Source organism: Mustela nigripes, chromosome 4 (genome assembly GCF_022355385.1).
Source record: "Mustela nigripes isolate SB6536 chromosome 4, MUSNIG.SB6536, whole genome shotgun sequence".
In the NCBI taxonomy this organism is placed as follows: Eukaryota; Metazoa; Chordata; class Mammalia; order Carnivora; family Mustelidae; genus Mustela; species Mustela nigripes.
Window position 1 is genome coordinate 175783957 of NC_081560.1, and position 20702 is coordinate 175804658.

Genomic DNA, 20702 nt, shown 5'->3' on the forward strand with positions numbered 1-20702 from the left:
TTGTCACATTCTTGTTAGAAGGAACAAAACTAATACCCATATGTGGTAGTACAACTGTGTGCTTCACATTTCAGACTCCAGGGTGAACAATATACATTATTAATATGATTCTGGTTGGTTTGATAAGCCTTATAAATGCCAGACCTCTTCCTTCCTTCCTTCCTTCCTTTCTTTCTTTCAACTCATCATTTTATCTGCAAGAACAAATCCTTCAGCCTTCGGGGGAATGATGGGGCTGGGTAAAAGCTTCCTCAGAGGCAGTATTGCATGGACTGGAGCCAGACCACTTGGGTTTTAATTAGTTTTACATCTTAGTAGTTATGTGATTTTGGACAAGTTACCTATTCTCTTTAAGCCCCCAATTTCCTCATCAAAATTAAAGATATTAATAGTATCTAGCTCAGAAGCTTATTATAAGAATTATGAGGGCTGATATACACGAAGCACTTAGAATAGAGCCTGGCCCCATAGAAAGTACTGCAGAAGTATTTGCTATAATATAGAGTTTCATCTTGTGAGTCACAGAGAGCTGCCGATAAGCTGAAACAAACCAAAAATGGAAAGGCAAGGGATTGGGAAAAAATCCTGGTAAGAGATGATTCGGCCATAGGCTTATGCCACAGGCTATTGGGAGGGAAGGACAGGAGTGAACCTAGGCACACATCCTAGAATAGACAGGCATGATTACATTTAGTCAGATCTCTGCTTCCGATCACACAGAAAATGCTTTTGTGTACTTCAAGCCTGAGCTAAGTCCATGAGGCAGAGGCAGGAGGGAGGGAGAAGTCAATGGGCCAAGCAAGGACTGGGCCCGAAGAGCCCAGGCTCACTTCTGTATTTCCTGCATTCTGATCAGAACACGAATAATCTGGAGTCAGACTCACTAATAGATTATTATAACAGGTTTAGCTATGCGAATTTCAATAATTTATTTAGCCCTTTTCAGTTTCAGCTGCTTTGTAAAATGGAGATGATAAGAATAAGACCTACTAAAGTCATTAAAGGAAGTAATCCCCATAAGGTCCTTATTCCTTAGCTCAGCGCCTTAAATATAGGAGATGTTCTGGATGGTCACCATCCTCCCTCCTGCCCACTGTGCTCCTCGTCGTCACCGTCAGTTGTCATGGGAAATCCCAAGACACTGAAATCATGATCTGACATAGTCTTTGCTTCTCTACTTTTTCTCATTCATCAGGCTTCTAAAGGAAGTAAGTACACAGAGAGCAAAACCAAGCAAACTGTTTACACTTTACTACTATGAAGTTTGGCCTTCATATAATAGACCCTGGTTGAACTAGGCTGGTCTGTTTGGAGAACTGGTTTGGTCTTTCCCTCAGCTATATACCAACACAGCTCTCCTTTGGCAAGGTAGAGGCTTTCAAAGCAAGTCATCTTCTGATAATTGCAGCTTTATTTCTAATCTTTATACTTTTTGCTTCTTGTTGCACAAATTGGGGCCTCAAATGATGCTAAATAAAAATGTTGATTAGCAGATATCCTTGACTCATTTCTGTTCTCGGGGGAATGTCTTAGTCACCTCAGGCTGCCATAACAGAATATCACAGTTGGGGTGGCTTAAACAACAGAAATTTATTTTCTCACAGTTTTGAAGGCTAGAAGTCCAAGGTCAGGATGCCAGCATGATTGGTTTCTGGTGAGAGCTCTCTTCTGGCTTATGGATGGTCACCTTTGTACCTTGTCCTCACATGGCAGGAGCAAAATAAAATACTTAGGAAAAGCTTTTGATCTACTCTGAAGGTGATTAAGCAGAGACTGAGTCCCCAGAATAAATGGATGCCCTTGTCACTTTTAATATAATTTTTGTTCATAAAAATATTTGACTATGAAAAATTAAATTGAAATATTTTCCTTAAGATTTCATAGGATAGCAATTAAGAACACAGAAAAAGAGGCAGCATGTGATTCACATTTTTCTGTTGGTCTGCCTGGTGTCAGATTCCTGTTCATTTACTGGCGCTGGGTTGCTGGCAAGTTCCCTCACCTCTCTAAGGTCTCAGTTCCTTCATCTGTAAAAAGGGCCTAATAACACTACCTTTCCCTTGGGGCATTTGAGAAAATGTAAGTGATAATATCTATGAAGTTCTTGGCACATAGCCACCACAATTTACCGAGAATCATCAATACTATTTTTGTTGTCGTTAAATTGAAAGACACTTGAAGGTAATACAAGTGAAGGAAAACAGGTTCCTTCTGGACACACACTACTTGAAGTTAAAATAACAAATAAAATGGCCTTCCAATATCTTTCTTTTAGCAAAAGGAATATCTGACCAAATTATTTTTACAAATCTCTACTACATGTAAAAGTCACCTCAGGATACAGTTTAAAATAGATACATTTTTTAGGCCCCACACCCCCCAACTCACGACTAAGATCAAGAGTCACATGCTCCACTGACTGAGCCAGCCAGGCACTCCTAAATTAAATATTTTAACAGTAGCATTAATTTGAAAAATAGAGCCTTGTCACATTGTAGTAAGTTGTAACAGTCTAAGAAAGTAGAAAATTACTTACAAGTTTGCGTAAACAATTATAATATATTGTATAGTCTATATTGTAATATAGTTTTAGCTTTTTTGCAAGTCAACTATAGTTTTTGGAAAAAGCCTCAAAGCCAATTAAATAATGGATTTTCAAATAGGAACTGTGATGTGTTTCAAAGTCTAGCCAATCCTGTGGTGGAAATATATTTTAAATATATATATATATTTTTAAAGATTTTATTTATTTGTCAGAGACAGACTAAACACACAAGCAAGGGGAGCAGCAGGCAGAGGAGAAGTTCCACTGAGCAGGGAACCCAGTGTGGGACTGGATCCCAGGACCTGAGGATCAGGACCTGAACCGAAGGCAGATGCTTAACCAACTGAGCTACCCAGGCACCCCTTTATTTTACTTTTAAGTAGGCTCCATGCCCAATGTGGGGCTCGAACTCATGACCTTGAGACCAAGAGTCGCATGTTCTACTGACTGAGCCAGCTGGGCACCCCCAGTGGAAATACCCATTTCTTACACTATTAAAAGATAGGGTTTTTTTCATGAGAAATTATTCAAAGAACCTGTTATTAAAGCATATGATTTCAGTGGTTAGTGCTAGGTGTTTGACTGGCAGAGTTTCTTTGGAGAATGTATGTCAACTTATTTTACCAAATGAGAAATCAGATATTTAAAAACATTGTGCCCAGAGATGCAGAGGGACTTCCTGCTATTTAAGAATACTTTGGATTTCTGTGAATTTACAGGTAAGTTCATAAATCTAAAGAAATCTTTCACAAGGAAAATGGAAAAATTTCAAAAGCAACTTAAAACTGTAAATACTTTTTTCTTCTTCAGATGATTTATAAACTTACTGCTGTCTTTAAATTTCTGAAAGACGTAGAGTATTTGTATTAATGAGATATTAATTCCTTTTTATTTTTATAAAGGTTCGGAAGTCCAAAGAAATGATATTCTGTGGATAGCCATGGCAGGGACTCATCAGATATGGGCACTGCTGCTGGACTGTGGCAGACTACCGAAGAAAAAGTAAGTGACCGTCTCTCTCTTTGGGCGAACTACACGAGTCCATAGAATCCCCTCTCCTCGGGTCTCTCTTCTCGCAGCACCTCTGTGCTAGTTGGGATGCGCTGGGCTCTGGCACCGTAACAAACAACCCGGATTCTCAGGAGCGTGACATAAGGTTGGTTTCTTCTTGCTCACGTAGGTTCGGTGGGGAGCACTCCTCTGCCGAGCTATTGACCAGGCTGATGAAGCAGCCACCATCTGGACCTTTGCCGGTAATCCTGGCAGAGAGAGGGGTGGTGAGTTGCTCAGAAGTGACACACATCAGCTTTACTTAAATTTCATCAGCCCAAGTATGTCTTGTGGCCACCATCGCTGACTTCCAGGAACGGGGAAGATCAGTGCTGTCGAGCCTCCGGAGAAGTGTTTGGTGGCCCCTCATCTCCCAACACGCGGCTCCTGTACCCCTGCTCAGGAACGCGGACATTTGAACACTACTTGGCAGAGTGCTTAGTGGCTCAGGTTTTGTGGTCCTGCCTAAGATTGAATCGTGGCTCTGCCACTCGCTGTCTGTGGGAGCTTAGGAGAGCCGGTTTAACCTCCGTGCTTCGGTCTCTTGGATCTACTTCATAGGCATGTTTTGAAAACGAGTAATATGCATGAAGAGCTCAGCCTAGTGCCTGGTTTATACAGTAAATGTAGGAGTTTCACCACCACTGTTGGGGACATAAAGATGAAAAAGTAGCACACCTGCACAGTTTCTTACACCCCTTCTGTAGAGCCTTGTCTCTTCTCCCGCACGTTCCAGGTAGAACTGACCGCATTCTTCTCTGTGACCTCATTACCCTCCCTGCGTACTTACTTTACTGCCCTGGTGAGTCCCTTCTCTCCCCGCCTCCGTTCCTCCATCCCTCGCTTTCCTGCTCTCCCCGGTGCTGTTTCTGGTTGCAATTTACTGGCTTCCAGAACCATTTCCTCCTACTCGGCTGTGCCTTAAAGTAAAATTGGCCCTCACGTAAATAAGAGGACCCCAATATCAGTAAAATATGAGGTATCAAGGAAGGCTTCCTGAAAGAAGCTGCTAAATTAAAACTGGGTAGAGGAGTAGGACTTAGGAGAGTGGAGGTTTCCCAGGCAAGAAGTGACACTAGTTTTGTGAGTAAAAGCCAGATCATGAAGTGCCTTATGCGTCCTTTGAAGAAATGTGAACATTATTCTGCATGCCTTTATGGAAAGTTTTGAGCTAGCTAGTGAAATGATTAGATCTGTGCTTTTGAAAGAACACTGGCAGCACTTGGCCTGGGACAAAACTAGAGACCGAGATAACAGTGAGGGGACTATGGTTATCTCCAGGCCAGAGATGATAGCCTGACAGTACAGTGACCAGAAACGCTGACATGAGGCGTAATTATAAACAGTAACAGAGATGGCCAGAATGCACTCTTCTAATTGATGGCTGTTTTCGACCCATATGGTCAAGAGTGGGCTAAATTTCCAAATAAGTAGAGTTCTCACTCTTGTCGGATCCCATGGACATGTATCATAGTTTTAAGGATGCCTGATCTGTATTACTGATCTTACAGTGGTAAAGACTGCTAACATTTTAGAAGTTACTTTTTCTCCCCACTCTTTATTTAATTAAAGAAACTCCTATTTGAAATTAAGATTCATATTAATTACCCCTTACTTGTTTGGCATATTAGCTATCACATATATTTCCCTGACTACATTTTTATATAAGTTTGTTGAGTAAGTGGCTGACTTTTGTACAGTCTGTGCCTGTTTGCTCTATCTCCTGTTCTCTACCTAATTTAGCATGGGGAACACATCAGTGAATAAGTGATTGGTGGTCAGGCTAGACTTCGGCTTGTTGGGCCATACCTGGAGATGATGAACATGCTGTCTCATTATTTTGCATCCTGAGTCAGCTGCTTCCCCTCCCTCAACACAGCATACCACCATGTCTTCCTTCTGTTTCCTCTAGCATAAACCCAGAAGACAACGTGTAAAACTTTCTTAGAAAAAGAATCATTGTAAAGTCCTTCAAGTAGAAGTTTCCCTATTGTATATAAAAAATTGATTTTACAGTTGATTAAAGCAGCATAATCGTCCTTTAAGAAGTTAAGGTGGGATCCAGATGTACCTGTCTCTGGCCATTTGTAGAAAACACACACACACTATCCAGTCAATGATATGATCATTCTTGTCAGGGATTTCCTCTCTGGCAATTGAGAATAGTTTCAATTTTGTGTATGTCCAAAAAAAAAAGTATGTTAATGATTTAGAAAAACTTTAGAAAAAGCTGACTTGCACACTTAAGGCTAAGATCACATGTCTGTTTTTTTGTTTGTTTTTAATTTTATTTATTTGACAGAAATCACAAGTAGGCAGAGAGGCAGGCAGAGAGAGAGAGGGGGGAGGAAGCAGGCTCCCTGCGGAGCAGAGAGCCCAACGAGGGGCTCGATCCCAGGACCCTGGGATCATGACCTGAGCTGAAGGCAGAGGCTTTAACCCACTGAGCCACCCAGGCACCCCACATGTCTGTTTTTTAACAATGCTTATCTCCACCAGTTTCATCACTTAAATTCATTTGATTACTAAATTGGACACAAAATAATGATGTTGATTCCACCTGTGAACTTGGCTTTTTTTTAGTGAGCTGAAAAAAGGAACCTGCCTTCGGTTCGCTGGAAGCGGAAATGAAGAGAACCGAAATAACGCATATCCTCACAAGGCAGGCTTCGCCCAGCCTTCAGGTCTTTCTCTGGCCCCGGAAGATCCCTGGAGCTGCCTGTTTGTCGCAGACAGTGAGAGCAGCACGGTGAGAACCGTCTCGCTGAAGGACGGAGCAGTGAAGCACCTCGTGGGAGGAGAAAGAGATCCCATGGTAATGTGTGAAGGTCACTTTCGCATGCTACGCTCAGACCCTTAGCATACTTGCGTGTTTCAAATAGCGAAGAGTTAATAAATTTCAGGAGAACTAGTTCTTGTCCTGTCCATAAATTAAAGTGGAAGCCAGGCCAAAGGAATTGTGAATATAAAGAAACACAAGTAACAAAACCATCTAAGAAAAATCAATTGACTCTAATTTGATTACACAAATGTCAAGGCTTCAGGAAGTATGGAAGGATAAATACTGATCACCGAGGAAAGAGGAAAATGTAAATTAGATACTTGGCAGGAAGGTGGAAAGAGCAGATTAGTAGACTTGACTGGTTCCTGACCAGATATGTAATTACTGTGAATAAAACTACCAAGTGCTGCAGGTAACATAGGTTCAAAACTCTGTCATTTTTTTTTTGGTCTAAATTGAATACCCAGGCCGATATATATGAAATTAGACCCATTTCCCCTTTAAGTAGAATATGTAGTCTTTTTATACCATGTGTGGTAGCACTATAAAAATTTTAATGCGTGATGTTTTTTCTTTAAAAAAAAAAAGAATTTATTTGCTTTTGGTGATGTTGATGGAGTAGGAGTCAATGCCAAGCTTCAGCACCCACTTGGAGTAACTTGGGACAAGAAAAGGAATTTACTTTACGTGGCAGACTCTTATAATCACAAGGTGAGTCTCAACAGAATTCTAGAATATCCTGCTTTTCATCTGTGGCATTTAAAAGCTGAAAGCTTTGTGAGCCTCCTCCAACTGCCACTTTAAAATAGAGAGGAGTAACAGTCTTTGACAACTATGTACAAGCCTTTGCTGTTCTTTTCTTAGTCCTTTCTTTGCAAAGAGGATATGATGGCACTCGGAGCTGGGGACGGGACTAAATAAATCCCCCATGACGACAGCAGAAAATCGTGAATTGCGATCCATCAAAGCTGCCTAGTGACAGGGTAAATAAGAAGGCAGCAGGTGGCAGGGAAATTCATATGTCAACTAACAAAGGAACGTTTTTGAGCTGTTGCATAGTTGCAGTGCCTGCTAGCAAATAATTCCATTTTCAGCAGCATTTCCATTTTTGTCTCTGTTACACGAATTCTTCAACTGTTGCCATTTTTATTGCATTTTTCTTTGCTATAAAAATGAGTGGAAAATGTTAATACCTTGTGATGACACCATAAATTAACATAATTGAGGCACAATTGGAAATCATTAGGTTTAACATAGGCTGTCAATTCTCAACCCGTGTTAGATGTTCATGAGAAAGAAGAAAGTCTGTTCAACTGCGTCTCATTGTGAAGAAAGCATAGCATTTAAAAATATTTGATTCCAGAGATAATTTCATCAAAGATTGCTGCTGAAAGATAAGATGTAACTGGGTGTTTTACGGAGTTTTTAGCTCTCAAAATGGAGAGTTTCCCCTGAGTCTATAATTTGAATATTTGACTTTTTAAGAAAATAGGGAAATGCCTATTTTTTTCTTTTAAGATTGATTGATTGATTTGAGAGAGAGTAGTGTGGGGAAGAACAAGGGAGAGGCAGAGGCAGAAAATCTCAAGTCGACTCCCTGCTGGGCACAGAGCCTGAGGCCGGGCTCAGTCTCACAGCCCTGAGCAGCACCTGAGCCCGAATCAAGAGCCAGGCGAGTGGAGTATCGGGCTCTCTGCTCAGCGGGGAGTCTGCTTCCACCTCTCTCTCTGCCTGCCTCTCTGCCTACTTGTGATCTCTGCCTGTCAAATAAATAAATAAAATCTTAAAAAAAAAAAAAAAAAAGACACTTAACTGACTGAGCCATTCAGGTGCCCTGGAAATGCCTATTCTTTTTCTCAGATTTAGTAACAATGCTAATAGCAGTCAAATTCTCTGGTTTGCTTTTCAGGACACTTCTATACTATGAACGTGAAATTGACTTCAGATATATACTGCATTGTTCTTTCTTTTTAGATTAAAGTTGTGGATCCAAAAACAAAAAACTGCTCAACATTAGCAGGAACTGGAGACGCTAGTAATGTTACCACTTCGAGCTTTACGGAGTCAACTTTTAATGAACCAGGAGGCTTGTGTATTGGAGAGAATGACCAGTTATTATATGTAGCAGACACCAATAATCATCAAATTAAAGTGATGGATTTAGAAACAAAAACAATTTCTGTGGTAAGCAATCAAAGTATAAGTTAAAGAGTATCATTTTAAGAATGATACTAAAGTCCTCACAGCACAGGAGACACTTCTGGTCAGACCATCTCCAGGTTAGACGTGAAACATGTAGGTAGAGTAGTGAGTGAATGCCTCCTTCCGAGATGCTCAGTTCTTGGTAAGTTAAAAATTCCATTTGTGACAAGAGTGTTTAAGATACTGGAAGTTGGAGAGAATTGGAACTTTCATCTATGTTTAAATGTCTTTTAAAAAATGTATAGACATATACACGCTGAACCACAGAACATACACATTACATGGGTTGGGTTGTCCAGTTCTGTGTGTGTGTGTGTGTGTTTAAGGATTCTTGGATTCACCATAGGAAACAAAGATCACACATTAATCTCTTATCAGATAACTTCCCAAAGAAAACTCTAGGAGCCACACTTCTCAACACATTGAAAATAAGATTAGAAAAAACCTTACTAAACAGAGTTCTAGTCAATTTTTAAAGATTAGGATATAGTCTCCAAAAATTTTCAAGCTACCTCTTGATATATCACAGTTGGCTGGGGGAGGGGGAGCTTTTTTCCCTAAAGTTCCAGGAATTCCCAAAATATATTTTAAAATAAAAATACAGAATACAGTACATAATACAAAATATTATGCCATCATAATATAAGTGTTGTTTTCTCCTGACATAGATCATCTTATAATCAGCAGTGAAAAGTTGTAAAGTGGAATTATATCCACTGCGTTTAAATGATAAACTTTTACTTTAATTTCTACCATCTATAAACATACTGGACAATGAACTTAGCTCTGTCTCATCAGTATTGGTAATCTTATAGTCAGGATGAAATGTGTTTCTGAACCTATAAAATAACCATGAGGACGTCTAAATAAGCACTCTTCTCATTCAGACTAGAATGGGGGTTAAGTTTCATTGACACAGAATCTCATTTTTCAACTGTGGTTCAAAAATAAGCTCTTTACACTTACTCTAATGTACTTGTGCTTGAAGTAACAGATCTTCTTACTTCCTAGCTCCCAGTCTTCAGACCTGACAACGCTGTGGTAGATGGCCCGTTCCTAGTAGAGAAACAGAAAACATTACCCAAACTACCTAAATCTGCTCCAAACATTAGACTGTCTCCGGTAGCTGCGTCTCCAGGCCAGACCCTGCAGTTCAAGCTAAGATTAGAGCTCCCATCAGGAACGAAGCTGACGGAGGGTGTGCCCAGTTGCTGGTTTCTAGCCGCTGAAGGTACAAGATGTATCCTGCAGACATTCCAGTATCAAATTGTACTTTCCCGTCTGCCTCCCAGTGGTGTAGTGATCTAAATCTCGGAGTCCATTCTAAAGAAGGAAATTGATTTTCTTTTTGAGTAGGATATTTTTAAAAATACTCTCTTTTAACTGAACTAACTTGATTTGGGCTTTTCCCGATTCAGCTTTTTGGTGGTTTTACTGTTACCTTTTACTCTCCCACGTCTGCGTCTGTCCAGTGCTTCAGTGCTTTCAGCTGGTGCTTACTTCATTTCAAAAGGACTTGATTTACGTTAAGCCTGAAGCTACATTTTCTTCTTTAGAGATGCCAGAGGTAGAACTCGAGCCCCATTACTTGCTTGCTATAAGAAAACGGATGCCCAGACCGTGTCTTAAAAGTATGCCATCCAAGTAGACTAAAACATTGTTGAAGGGTATGTAATTGAATACGGATGAATCACTCTGATCGGAATGCAGGCAGAGCCTTTGTCCTTACTACTTTGTAGTCATTTAAGCTAAGAGCACTTCCTGTTTGAGTCTCTTCTCAAAGTATTCAGTGACTATAAATTGTGTAAAGATTTGAATGTGTATTTGAATCACTGTGTGATCTCAATTGTTTAAGGACTCAGCCTGCCGCTGGCCTGCTGGCAGTGCTTCCCAGCCCCTCTAATAGAGTGGACAACTACTGTAAACTCCTAGCAGTCAGAACTAAGGGCTGACTCCTTGTCTCTAATGACCTTCCTCTGGCCCGGTCTCCCACGCTCTTTCACATGTTCTCAGTCTTGCATTTCCTCCCGCCTCCCCCCTCCTACCCTCTCACACACTTCTCTCGTGCCTTCCCAGTCCCAGGCTCTGTGCCTTCCTACCTTGCTACTTTCTCAGGGCCGCAGCTGCGCTCATGCAGCTACCCACTGGGCATCCACACCAAGAACAGAGAGATCTCAGTGGTGTAGCCAGGAGCAACTGCTGGGTCAGAGTGGGGAGGCCGGCTCTGGGGTGCCTGACTGAGCCCTGGGAACCACCCCGCCCACCACAAGGGAGAGAGGGCTGAGCTCTGCAGGTAAGAAGGAGGGAGAGGTTCAGAGCCAGCTCCATGGACAGGGACTGGGACAGGGGAGTCCTCAAACCGGGGCCATTCCTCAGTCCTCGACTGTTGGCTTAACTGTTGTGCCGTGTCTGTTAGTCGGCAAGCACTTGCGTCGATTGGGATCACTGTTAATTTCCCGTCTCCGAGTGTAACTAAAGAGCAGTGGGTTGATTTTTAAAATATGATATTGGCAGATGAACCTGTTCAAGTCTATTTGGTCCAACACACAGATTAATAATGAGCCACTGGAATACAAAATACGGGTAGTATTAAGGTGAAGAAGTCTGTAAAGAAAATTCCTATTTTATCCTAGTCCAAAATAGTGGTTCCATTTTCATTGTACGTGGGCAAATAAGTTTTCAGACAAGAGTCCTAAAATCACATTTGTGATTAAAGGAAGGTTTTTCTTCTAGGCCAATTATTTAGAGAACGTAAAACATCTCTTTAACTAAATTTTGGTCTATATAATCTTAAAGGTGTCAGCACATGTGAAGATTTTAAGTTCCCCCTTTCAAAAAAGGCATTTATAAAAGCACCACTGGCATATTATAAATTCACAAATCCCACATGTGATATATCTGAAAAATATCTAAAAAGACTTTGTGTTTATTTCTAGAATTGGACATTAAAATAGCATAGTTGTTTTCCTGTTTTGATTTAAAATATAAAAAGTTCCCCACTATTCTGCTATCTAGCAAAGCCAACCATGAAATAAAACATATTCTCCCAAGAAAGCAAAGGAGGCCAAAGAATTTTAAAGAGAATTTTTAAATAATGGTTTAAAAGCTCTTTACTTATTAACTCTTTAGATTTTCACCTTTTACTTTCTCCTTCTCCAACCTGACATATTTTTCTTAAATTTGATTTTTCAACCAAGAGAGAACTAGAAGCAGTACTGGAAGGGAGATGGAGAGGCCTAATAGAAGCAGGTGCTCTGAGTCTGTTGGCCCATGCTGAGGTGAAAAGAAAGAAAAAAGCTAAAAAGTAGACGTAGAATTTCATTACCACTTAGTAGGCGATCCAGTGTTTGTACTAATGACCCAAGTCGTTGAGAAGTCATGAGACTGTGCTCTGCCTCTTCTCTTTAAGATGGCAGGAAAGCATGTCCTTGTGTTTTCCAGATGCGGGCTCTTGATTTCTAACCCCTCTTTAAGCCGAAAGTCCATGTAAACATGGCCTTCCTCAGTACGACACCGACGTCCTTTCTGAGAGGCACTGCCTGAATAAAGACATGTTTAAAATTCTGATACTAGAAGCTTGAAGATTTTTAGTGGTTTACTAGACCTGTGTTATAATCTATGTATTTAAATCTAAGAAGAGTTAGGTATTAAAATGAGGTAGACAGAATCTTGTGTTTACATTATTGAGCCCATCTGAATAATATATACAGTGTTACTTGTTTCTAAAAATGTATTTCTTGGTTTTTACCTTTGGATATTTAATAATTCATCATGATCTTGATTTTGAAAGTCACCACAGAGTTGTACATACATTGGTATACCTTAGGTTATTTTGTAGTTGTCATATGCTCTTCCTAAACACTTTATCTGATAAAAATGGCCTTCTAGAACTTATAGTTTTCATTTTTTAACTTCAAGGATTAAGGATCTATAGGCATATTTGCATTATTCAGATTGGTTCCAGTAGAAATTTGCAATTTACAGTGTTGAAAGGAAGAATTTTAGTAATTTGATATCCAGATTATTGGCCTGGGAACTTCTGGGTGGTCATTATATCCCATCTCTGTCCTTCACACAGAGCATAATGCCTGGCTCTTAGAGGCTTTCGTTAAATATCTGTTGGTTGAATGAATTTAGTCTTCATAAAGTTTGTCGAATTACCTTGTCTTCTTATACAGTTAGTAATTTACCTTTTTATTTTCTAGGCAATGAGTGGCTTCTTCAAGGACAGATACCCTCTGGAGAAATAGAGAGCATTTCCAGTCAACCAGCGATCTCGCTGCAGATTCCTGGAGATTGCTTATCACTGGAAGCGGTGATATCTATCCGAGTGTTCCTTTATTACTGTAGTGCAGACAGCAATGCCTGTATGATGAAGGGAATTTTGTTCAGTCAGCCTTTACAAATAAGCAGTGCACACCAAGGGGGCATCGCTCCAGTAGAGCTCAAGTATGGATTTTAACAAGCCAGTTAGCTACACGGTCACCGTGGCCGTTATCCTCTGTCCTCGTCATCACTCTGACTTAGGAAAAGCAGCTTTATTTCTGCCTCTGGATACCAAGAAACCCACTGCTCAGTTCTAGCGACTGATATTAAAATAAAGCTATGCTCCATACTTACTTATCTATTATAAACAAATTCCTTCATTCTGGCTGTGTACCAGCTAAATCACTGACCATCATTTGAACCATGATTTAGTAATCTCTGCTGCTATTTGGCACAAAACTTTAATCCACACTGTAGTCTAGAATATTATCATGAAACTGATTTGCAGTGAATACTGTTAATAATAATGAAACCAAATATTTTAACTAACTTTTTCTACCTTTACTAGCAAAGAGCACATTTGAATATATAAATTTCACAGTAACTTTAAACAGAACCTAGGATCCAGTCCACATGTTGGTATCAAGACACTTGCTATTCAAAGTCTAAGGTCTGTTTTAAGCCAAAAAAAGTCTTTACATCACAGTAGAAACTTAAAGAGTAACTGGGTGGTAAATATGTTCCTTGTCCTCTTCTGGGATTCTCTTGGTTGAAAGTGATTTAAAAAAGAGTTTCTATTTTTATTATAAATTATTTGTTATTTTAACATACCATTATTAATGCCTTATAACTCTATTCGGAAAAAGTATATCAAAGGATGTACAGACTCCTTTAACTTTTTCTGAAGGAATACAGTTTTACCCGGTGATGAATGGGTCCCCAGAGATACCGCGCCTTCCACGGAGAGAGGGACTTGGGGACATATTACTGTCTGTGATACTGTTTATGATAAAGAATAAATTGGGATAGTTGCATCTGAGTAAAGGAGTATATATGTTATAAGCATTAAAATATGCAGATTGGTTGGGATTTGTGTTTTTTGGTTCCTATATTCAGAACGTAAATTATCATTTATTGTGATGTTTTTAAAAATCAGTTTTAAGCCTTCGAAGAAAATTCTAGTGTGAAGCACTTTCATGCTATTAATATGTATATATATTTATTACTCTTTTTAAAATATTAGGGCTGAAACATAGGGGGCATTTACTGACACTGGGGTTATTTTTAATCCAAAAAGAAATTGTCACTAGAAGATACTGAACGTATTTTTATTATCATCATTTCCGTTTATAGCTCTTTAAAAGCCTATTCTTTGTTTTACTGTAATTGATTCAGTATGTTGTGATTTAATTAGCTTATAGGATTTTTTAAACGTCAGGTAGACTGTATTTATTTATCCAATAAATATCTGTAGACAAGATGGCATCATATGCCTTTCGCGCTTCAAAAGCAGATTGGAAGTGCATCACCTGCCCATTTTTCTTCTTGAAATAGAGTTTTGAGCATATCAGCTTTATTCCCACAGGTTACCTAAACCTCTGAAGTAAGGAAGTGTGTAGTCCTGACTTGGGTTCAGTTTGTAACTTGCTAATGCTACTTTTAAAGAGATGTAGAAATATACACTTAAGAAGAATCTTGTTTAAAGTTATATATAATTACCTCACAAACCTTTTCTTTCCGTGAAAAAACATTCTGTAATAAAGCAGTGTCTAACATTAATACTCTTTTATAGAGAATAGGACGAAGTCATGTTTTAATCTCATTTGAAACATAATACTTCTTCCAGTTGGATATGATGAGAATACTTCACTCCCTGAGAAAGAAGTATATGCAGTTTTAACCTAACTCAGAAATACCTGATGATTAATTTTTCAGTATAATACACAACCACACATATAGTTCTGTATTACATGTTTCTCAGAATCTTTTAATACTCCTTTTGTCTAGACAGTTTTCAGTTAGTATTAGGCTTATACTCTTCTTTCAAAGTATAGTTTATTGAACATTCTTATTCTTACCCAGTTACCAGTCTGCACATTTCTTACATTAAAAATATTATTTATATGGATTTAGTATGATTTTCTGTAAATCCTACTAGAGCAGTATAAATAGGTTCCTAGAACTTATGACTAATATAAACCTCTTACATAAGAGGAAGCACTAGAAAGTTTATTTTTAAAAAACTTGATCCCTGTCTGTCTTCTGTTTTCTATAAGGACTTCCATATTTTTTTTTTTAACTTCTGCTTTTCTTTCTTGTATAAATTAATGGCCAGTGATAGTTTAGAAAGAGTAAGGTTTTCGTTTAAGTCACCTTAATCAAAAAGTATCAGTAATGGGGCATCACACACACTTCAACATCATACCTAGAATCTTTGCCCTAAATTATTGTGCTGCTTTGTCACAATTTTTTTCACTACTCCTTATGATACCATTTCACAAGTGGTAGAACTTTTTTTCTCTGAATTTATACTCAGGATTAGTATGGTCCCTGAAAAGAATTTTGTTTATCTTAAATATGCTGCCTCAAGCAAATATTTGACCAATTCACAAGGAAAAACTTAACAGTTTAATCATCCATAAGTCTAACTTCAGTCAAGTTCAGTGACTATAGAACAGTTTTCTCCTTGACCGTTCTAATACTATAGTCCTAGTATTATTGGGCCCGCAGAAAGCTATAATATTAACCCAGCAGAAACATTTCGCATGTGTGGACGGATATATGTCGTGTATGTGTATCTGTGTACACATAACATAGAAAACAAAGATCAAGTCAAGAATTTCCATCTAAGTTTCTCTCCTGGGCAGTGTAGTTTTGAGTTAATATCACCAAATAACTTACTCTCTGCTTGTTTTTCCATGTAGGAAAATGTTGAAAATACATATCAGAAATAATTTTCTGCCTGCACAAAATTTACTGTTAGTTTAGCATATCTGCCAATTAAAAAGACTTCAGTCTGACCGTTGTATTTGGCATCATGTTTAAGAACAATTACCAAAAAATAAATTCCATAGTTCACAGTTGCATAAAAATACATGAAGAGGAACTGTGTCAACAGTGGTTCTCCTGAATAATGAAATTATGAATATTTTAATTCTACTTGTCTGTATTCTTTTTTCAGTGAACAATGTGTTATTTCCAGAAAGAAAAAAAAATTGGAAGCATTTTTTTAAAGATTTAAAATGAACTGAATTGTAAGTGCTATTGTAACTTTTCTAAAGTCATCTTTATTACCAAGGATCAAAAAAACGTAGTCTGGAGCCCTTCGTTCTGTTGGCTCTCTTAATTACATGATTTGACAAAGAGAGAAATGATCATGACTTTTTCTTCTGGTGCTTGTATAGTGTAATGTAGTAGAGTGGATGAGAGCACGTGCTTTGCAGGTTCTAGGATTCTAACCCTATACAATGGGGCTGTTCTACCTGTTTTATGGGGTCACTGTAAGGATTCAGTGAAATAGTGTGCATAAAGCATTTAGTAATTAATGGAACTGCCAGTTATTTGCTTAGTTAATATGATATTAATTTATGAGCATAAACACATAGTTTGACATTTTCTTTGCAACTGAAATTTCTAAAGGAAAATATTTCTCAACCAACTATTTGATATGTTAATAATCTCAGTAGAGCTGGGGTTCAAGAAGAGAAACTGTAATAAAATATATTACGATTTTATAAATGATGTTATAGTTAGAAACAAACCTACAGTTTTATGAAAAGTTTCTTAACTAGACCCAGAACTAGGAGTCATGAACTTCCTTTGAGAGGGTCTGGACATACTCACCCTGCAGCCATTCCTGTAACACGCTCTGATGGTGCTTTACAAAGTCTTCAAAGTGCCTTCCTGCATTTTTGCCTCACTTGAGCTTCAAAGTAACCTATGAATCAGGCAAGGAGATGTTACGTCCACTTTACAGATGTGAAAACGCCGGTGATGGAACTCAAGTTCTCAGAGTAGTGCTGATGCTGGACCGGGCCTGGCTCGGGCTGCTGCTCGGCCAGTTGCTTGGAGTGACTAAACGGTGAATAGTGAGTGATGTACATCTTCTCTGAAAACAGGCCTCCTAATTCCTACCTCTGTTCCTAGATGGAGAGTGAAAAACTGCAGAATTAAGAGTACTTCCATGCATGCTTTCTTCAGCCTCTGCATTATGTAAATAAAGTAGTACAAACAGCTGAATTTATTGAGTGCTTACTATGTGCCTGGCACTTTTCTAAGTGTTTTTAATGCATCAACTCATTTAACCCTTACAACAGCCTTCTGAGAGACAGAGACTGTTTTTGCTTATCTCCCTGATGACGAAACTGAAACAAAGTTCTGAGCAGTTCGGTAGGTTGGAGATCCTGCATGTAGGAAGTGGCGGGGCCGGGATGAGTCTGCTCCCCCTGCTCCCCCTCCGGGCTACACTGCCTCTGAAAAGTGGGGGTTTTTTTAGACCTAAATCTTTCAAAGCTATATATAGTAAAGAGTAATTAATCCAAAGAATCCAGAAAGTCCTAGTGATGATTGTTTTTGAAATTTAAATCAAATCCATTAAACTCTGTTAGCTCGTTGGACTTTTCATTATACACTCTTATCCTTCCTGGCTTGGAACAGTCTGTATACTTCTGTTTCCCAAAAGATTTTATGTACTGTTCTTTCTTAAATTCGGATATTATCCAGAATTTTTCTTGGCAGACGGAAGTATTAAAGAATTAAGTAGATTTTTCAGTTTTAAAGTTCCAACAGTGCTATTTTAATTGGTCTTCAAAAAGTAATTATAAGACCTTGTCATAAAGGATAACTGAATTCTTAGCACAGGGTTGTCTCAGACCCTAACCATCTTCATATTAAAGAAAATTCTGTTTTTAATAACCGAAATGAGTTAGAAGCATAACATTCGGCCAGCCTGTTAACACACGGAGAGCACCTAAAGTTGTTCGCTTCCTTCCTACGTGAAGGATGTTTGGTATGAGACCCGCCACCACTCTCACCCACCACCCCAGTGACTCGAATATATGTGATTCTATTACAGCAACGTCTGCACCAGGCCAGCCTATTCTGCTGTAGGCACTGCAGGGAAGGAAGTAGAATTTCCCATACCACTGGGATTCACGATCATCCATGATTATAAACATCTTTTCAATAGATAGTCTGTTAATTATGAAAATTTGTTAATTTTTATAAAATCCCATTCTTGAAACCCATAAGGATTTGTACAACTTAAAAAGTAATTACTGTGTCATACGTTAGAGTAGAACTCACTATTAATCACCAAGATTTCCTCCTCTTTCTCCTGGCGCACATACATGATTTATTTAAATGAATTCACACTAACCAAAATCACTATTTGATCCTGAGTAATTAAAAGCCCGTTTTCCCTACTTCCTTGCCATAGGATTAACTAAAGAACAGCATTACAGCTGGGGTTTACTGATCTACCTGCGTGTGTTCCATGACCAGCAAACTTTGGCCCTTCTCCATCAGACCTGCAGGTTCCCCTGGCCGCTTCTGGCCTCCCAGCAGCCCGTCTGACGACAGAGGTCCTGGGTACAGTGGACCAGGCAGCTTTGCTGATGGCAACCCTTCCATTTCTTCATGTGCTGATTTGGTTTAATTATTTTCAAAGGTTAGAGCTGGAAAATGAGAAACCTACATCCTGGCTGTGGAGTGTTTGCCTAGAGTTCTCCACTGTACTGTGTGTCCCTCTTCGAGGCATGTCACTCTCAAATACCGAGGAGTATTTAGTTGTGTTGAGAGCCCCCAACCTAAAGGAAAGAGTTACAGGTATTTCCAAATGGGCCTCCCTGCCTGTACCAGCAACCACATCCTAAAAACACTAACCAAGCATATACCCAGGCCTTTTCGTGACTGTCTGTCTGGGCATGGTAGGAATTGCTTCCCCTTTTAGTAGCAACAGACAGAGCTGGTGTTTCTCAGTAACAGAGCGAAGCAAAGTCAATGTTGAAAACTTGAGACTATCAATGACAATTTATTGCCTCTGGTTTTAATATACTTGGTTACATACTAAGATTTGAAATACAGTGAAATGAGACTTCATACTGCTGAGAACTAGGAATAAAAAAAAAATCAGCCTTCAGATTTGAATATGCCCAATCTAAGTGGTTGGTCTTTTTCTGATTCTTCATCTACCGTGCTGTGCTCAGGAAAAATATATACTAAAGTTAGCAGGGTGAAACATCAGTTGATAAATTATGGTAATGAAGGGTAAAAATAGGCTCCTTTCTGAAAATGTAGCAGGACTCTGCCATCTAACAATCTTCTATTGTTAGAATTGGTGGCCATTCTTCTTCATCCCGCCAGAATTCCAGTCAAGCTGTGAGCACCAATGGGATGGGCTGCTTAAGCTACTTTATACCATTCGAAACTGACAAGTGTTGGCTTGTGTGGAGTTGAGATGTGATTGTTCATGCATGCACACCTGTGATACTACTCATCATCCACATTTACCTGTGAAACAGACACTACCACTTCCTCTCCACACCTTAGGCTTCCCTTTCTTTAAAAACAATAGTAGTTTCTGTAGAAGTTTCAGTGAGGAGCTATGGTTTCACAAATAACAGAAGGATTTTGTTATGCTACTTTTTTTTTTTTAAGATTTATTATTTATTTAACAGATCACAAGTAGGCAGAGAGGGAGGCAGAGAGAGAGGAGGAAGCAGGCTCCCTACCAAGCAGAGAGCCTAATGCGGGGCTCCATCCCAGGACCCTGGGATCACGACCCGAGCCAAAGGCAGAGGCTTTAACCCACTGAGCCACCCAGGCGTCCCTGTATTTTTTTTTTTTCTAGAATTCCTAATGATATCTCAGTTTCCAGAAGAGAACAGTACCCTGTGTGATTTAAAGATTAATTTCTCCCTAATTTGCAATATACCTTGCAAATATTTTAGGAATATTTAGGTTAATATTTTTTAAAGGTTTGAAATCCTATTAGGATGCATTGAGAACCAACTTAGAAATGTTTTCCTTGCTGTCATTACTTTACATGTGGTTTATGGACAAAGTTTGCTGTGTGCTTGAGATCTATATGTAGAATACACTCCTGAATTGTAACATTTCATAAATTTGTCAAATTTTAGAGACTCAGACTCTCCCATCTTTTGTGTGGATAAAAATGTGGATAGAGTTTGTCTGCTGTGCTGACTTCATATCTGTCATTCCAAAGGTTTGATTACATTTATTTTTCCTCCAAAGAGAAAATGCAAGGAAATCCAATGTATAATTCCATATACTGGTATTCCTATTCATCCTCTAATTCTAAAAATTAATGTGGTTTGCATTTTTAAGTGTTTCACGCAGACAGATTAGTATTTTTTTTACAACACTGTATTTCTACATTTATTTCAAGACTATTTCAGTGACTTTTTCAAGTGCATGTGTTAACAGAAGATCATTTAGAATGAATTTGTGCACCAGCCTTCGTTACCAACTAAAGTGTAATACATGTGATTATAAAAGAATGTATTTATATTGTACACTAACGCCTAATGCCTCTTTTCTAAAACTTTGCACATTTTTCCGTGAAATAGATTAAATATTTTCTCTCTAAAGCCATGTTTCTGTTTTTAATATGCTTTCTGTTTTAAATATACCATTTACTGCTTACAAATCTGTAAGTCACAATTTAGTATTTGAACTTTTGGGGAAGTGAGTGTAGTATGTAATTAAAAGAAAAAACTGCAAGCAAATAATCAAAATCATGCAATCATAATTACAGTAATTAAAATCTTAAGTATAAAAACTGCAATTAGGAAAGGTGTTCTATTCAGTAAATAATATTGTAAACATTTGAAAAGA

The 20702-nt window shown here is 38.7% G+C and overlaps 1 protein-coding gene across 1 annotated transcript in view; it reads left to right on the forward strand.

The window, feature by feature from the left end:
- The window catches only part of NHLRC2 (NHL repeat containing 2), a 61260-nt gene extending 40801 nt beyond the window's left edge, over positions 1 to 20459 (forward strand). Inside the window, exons 6-11 of the mRNA XM_059398642.1 lie at positions 3448 to 3547; positions 6179 to 6410; positions 6966 to 7088; positions 8352 to 8561; positions 9591 to 9810; positions 12785 to 20459. Coding sequence (XP_059254625.1) covers positions 3448 to 3547; positions 6179 to 6410; positions 6966 to 7088; positions 8352 to 8561; positions 9591 to 9810; positions 12785 to 13041 — 1142 coding nt within the window. The 3' untranslated portion in view covers positions 13042 to 20459. The remainder of the gene's footprint in view (positions 1 to 3447; positions 3548 to 6178; positions 6411 to 6965; positions 7089 to 8351; positions 8562 to 9590; positions 9811 to 12784) is intronic.
- The last annotated feature ends 243 nt before the right edge of the window (positions 20460 to 20702 follow it).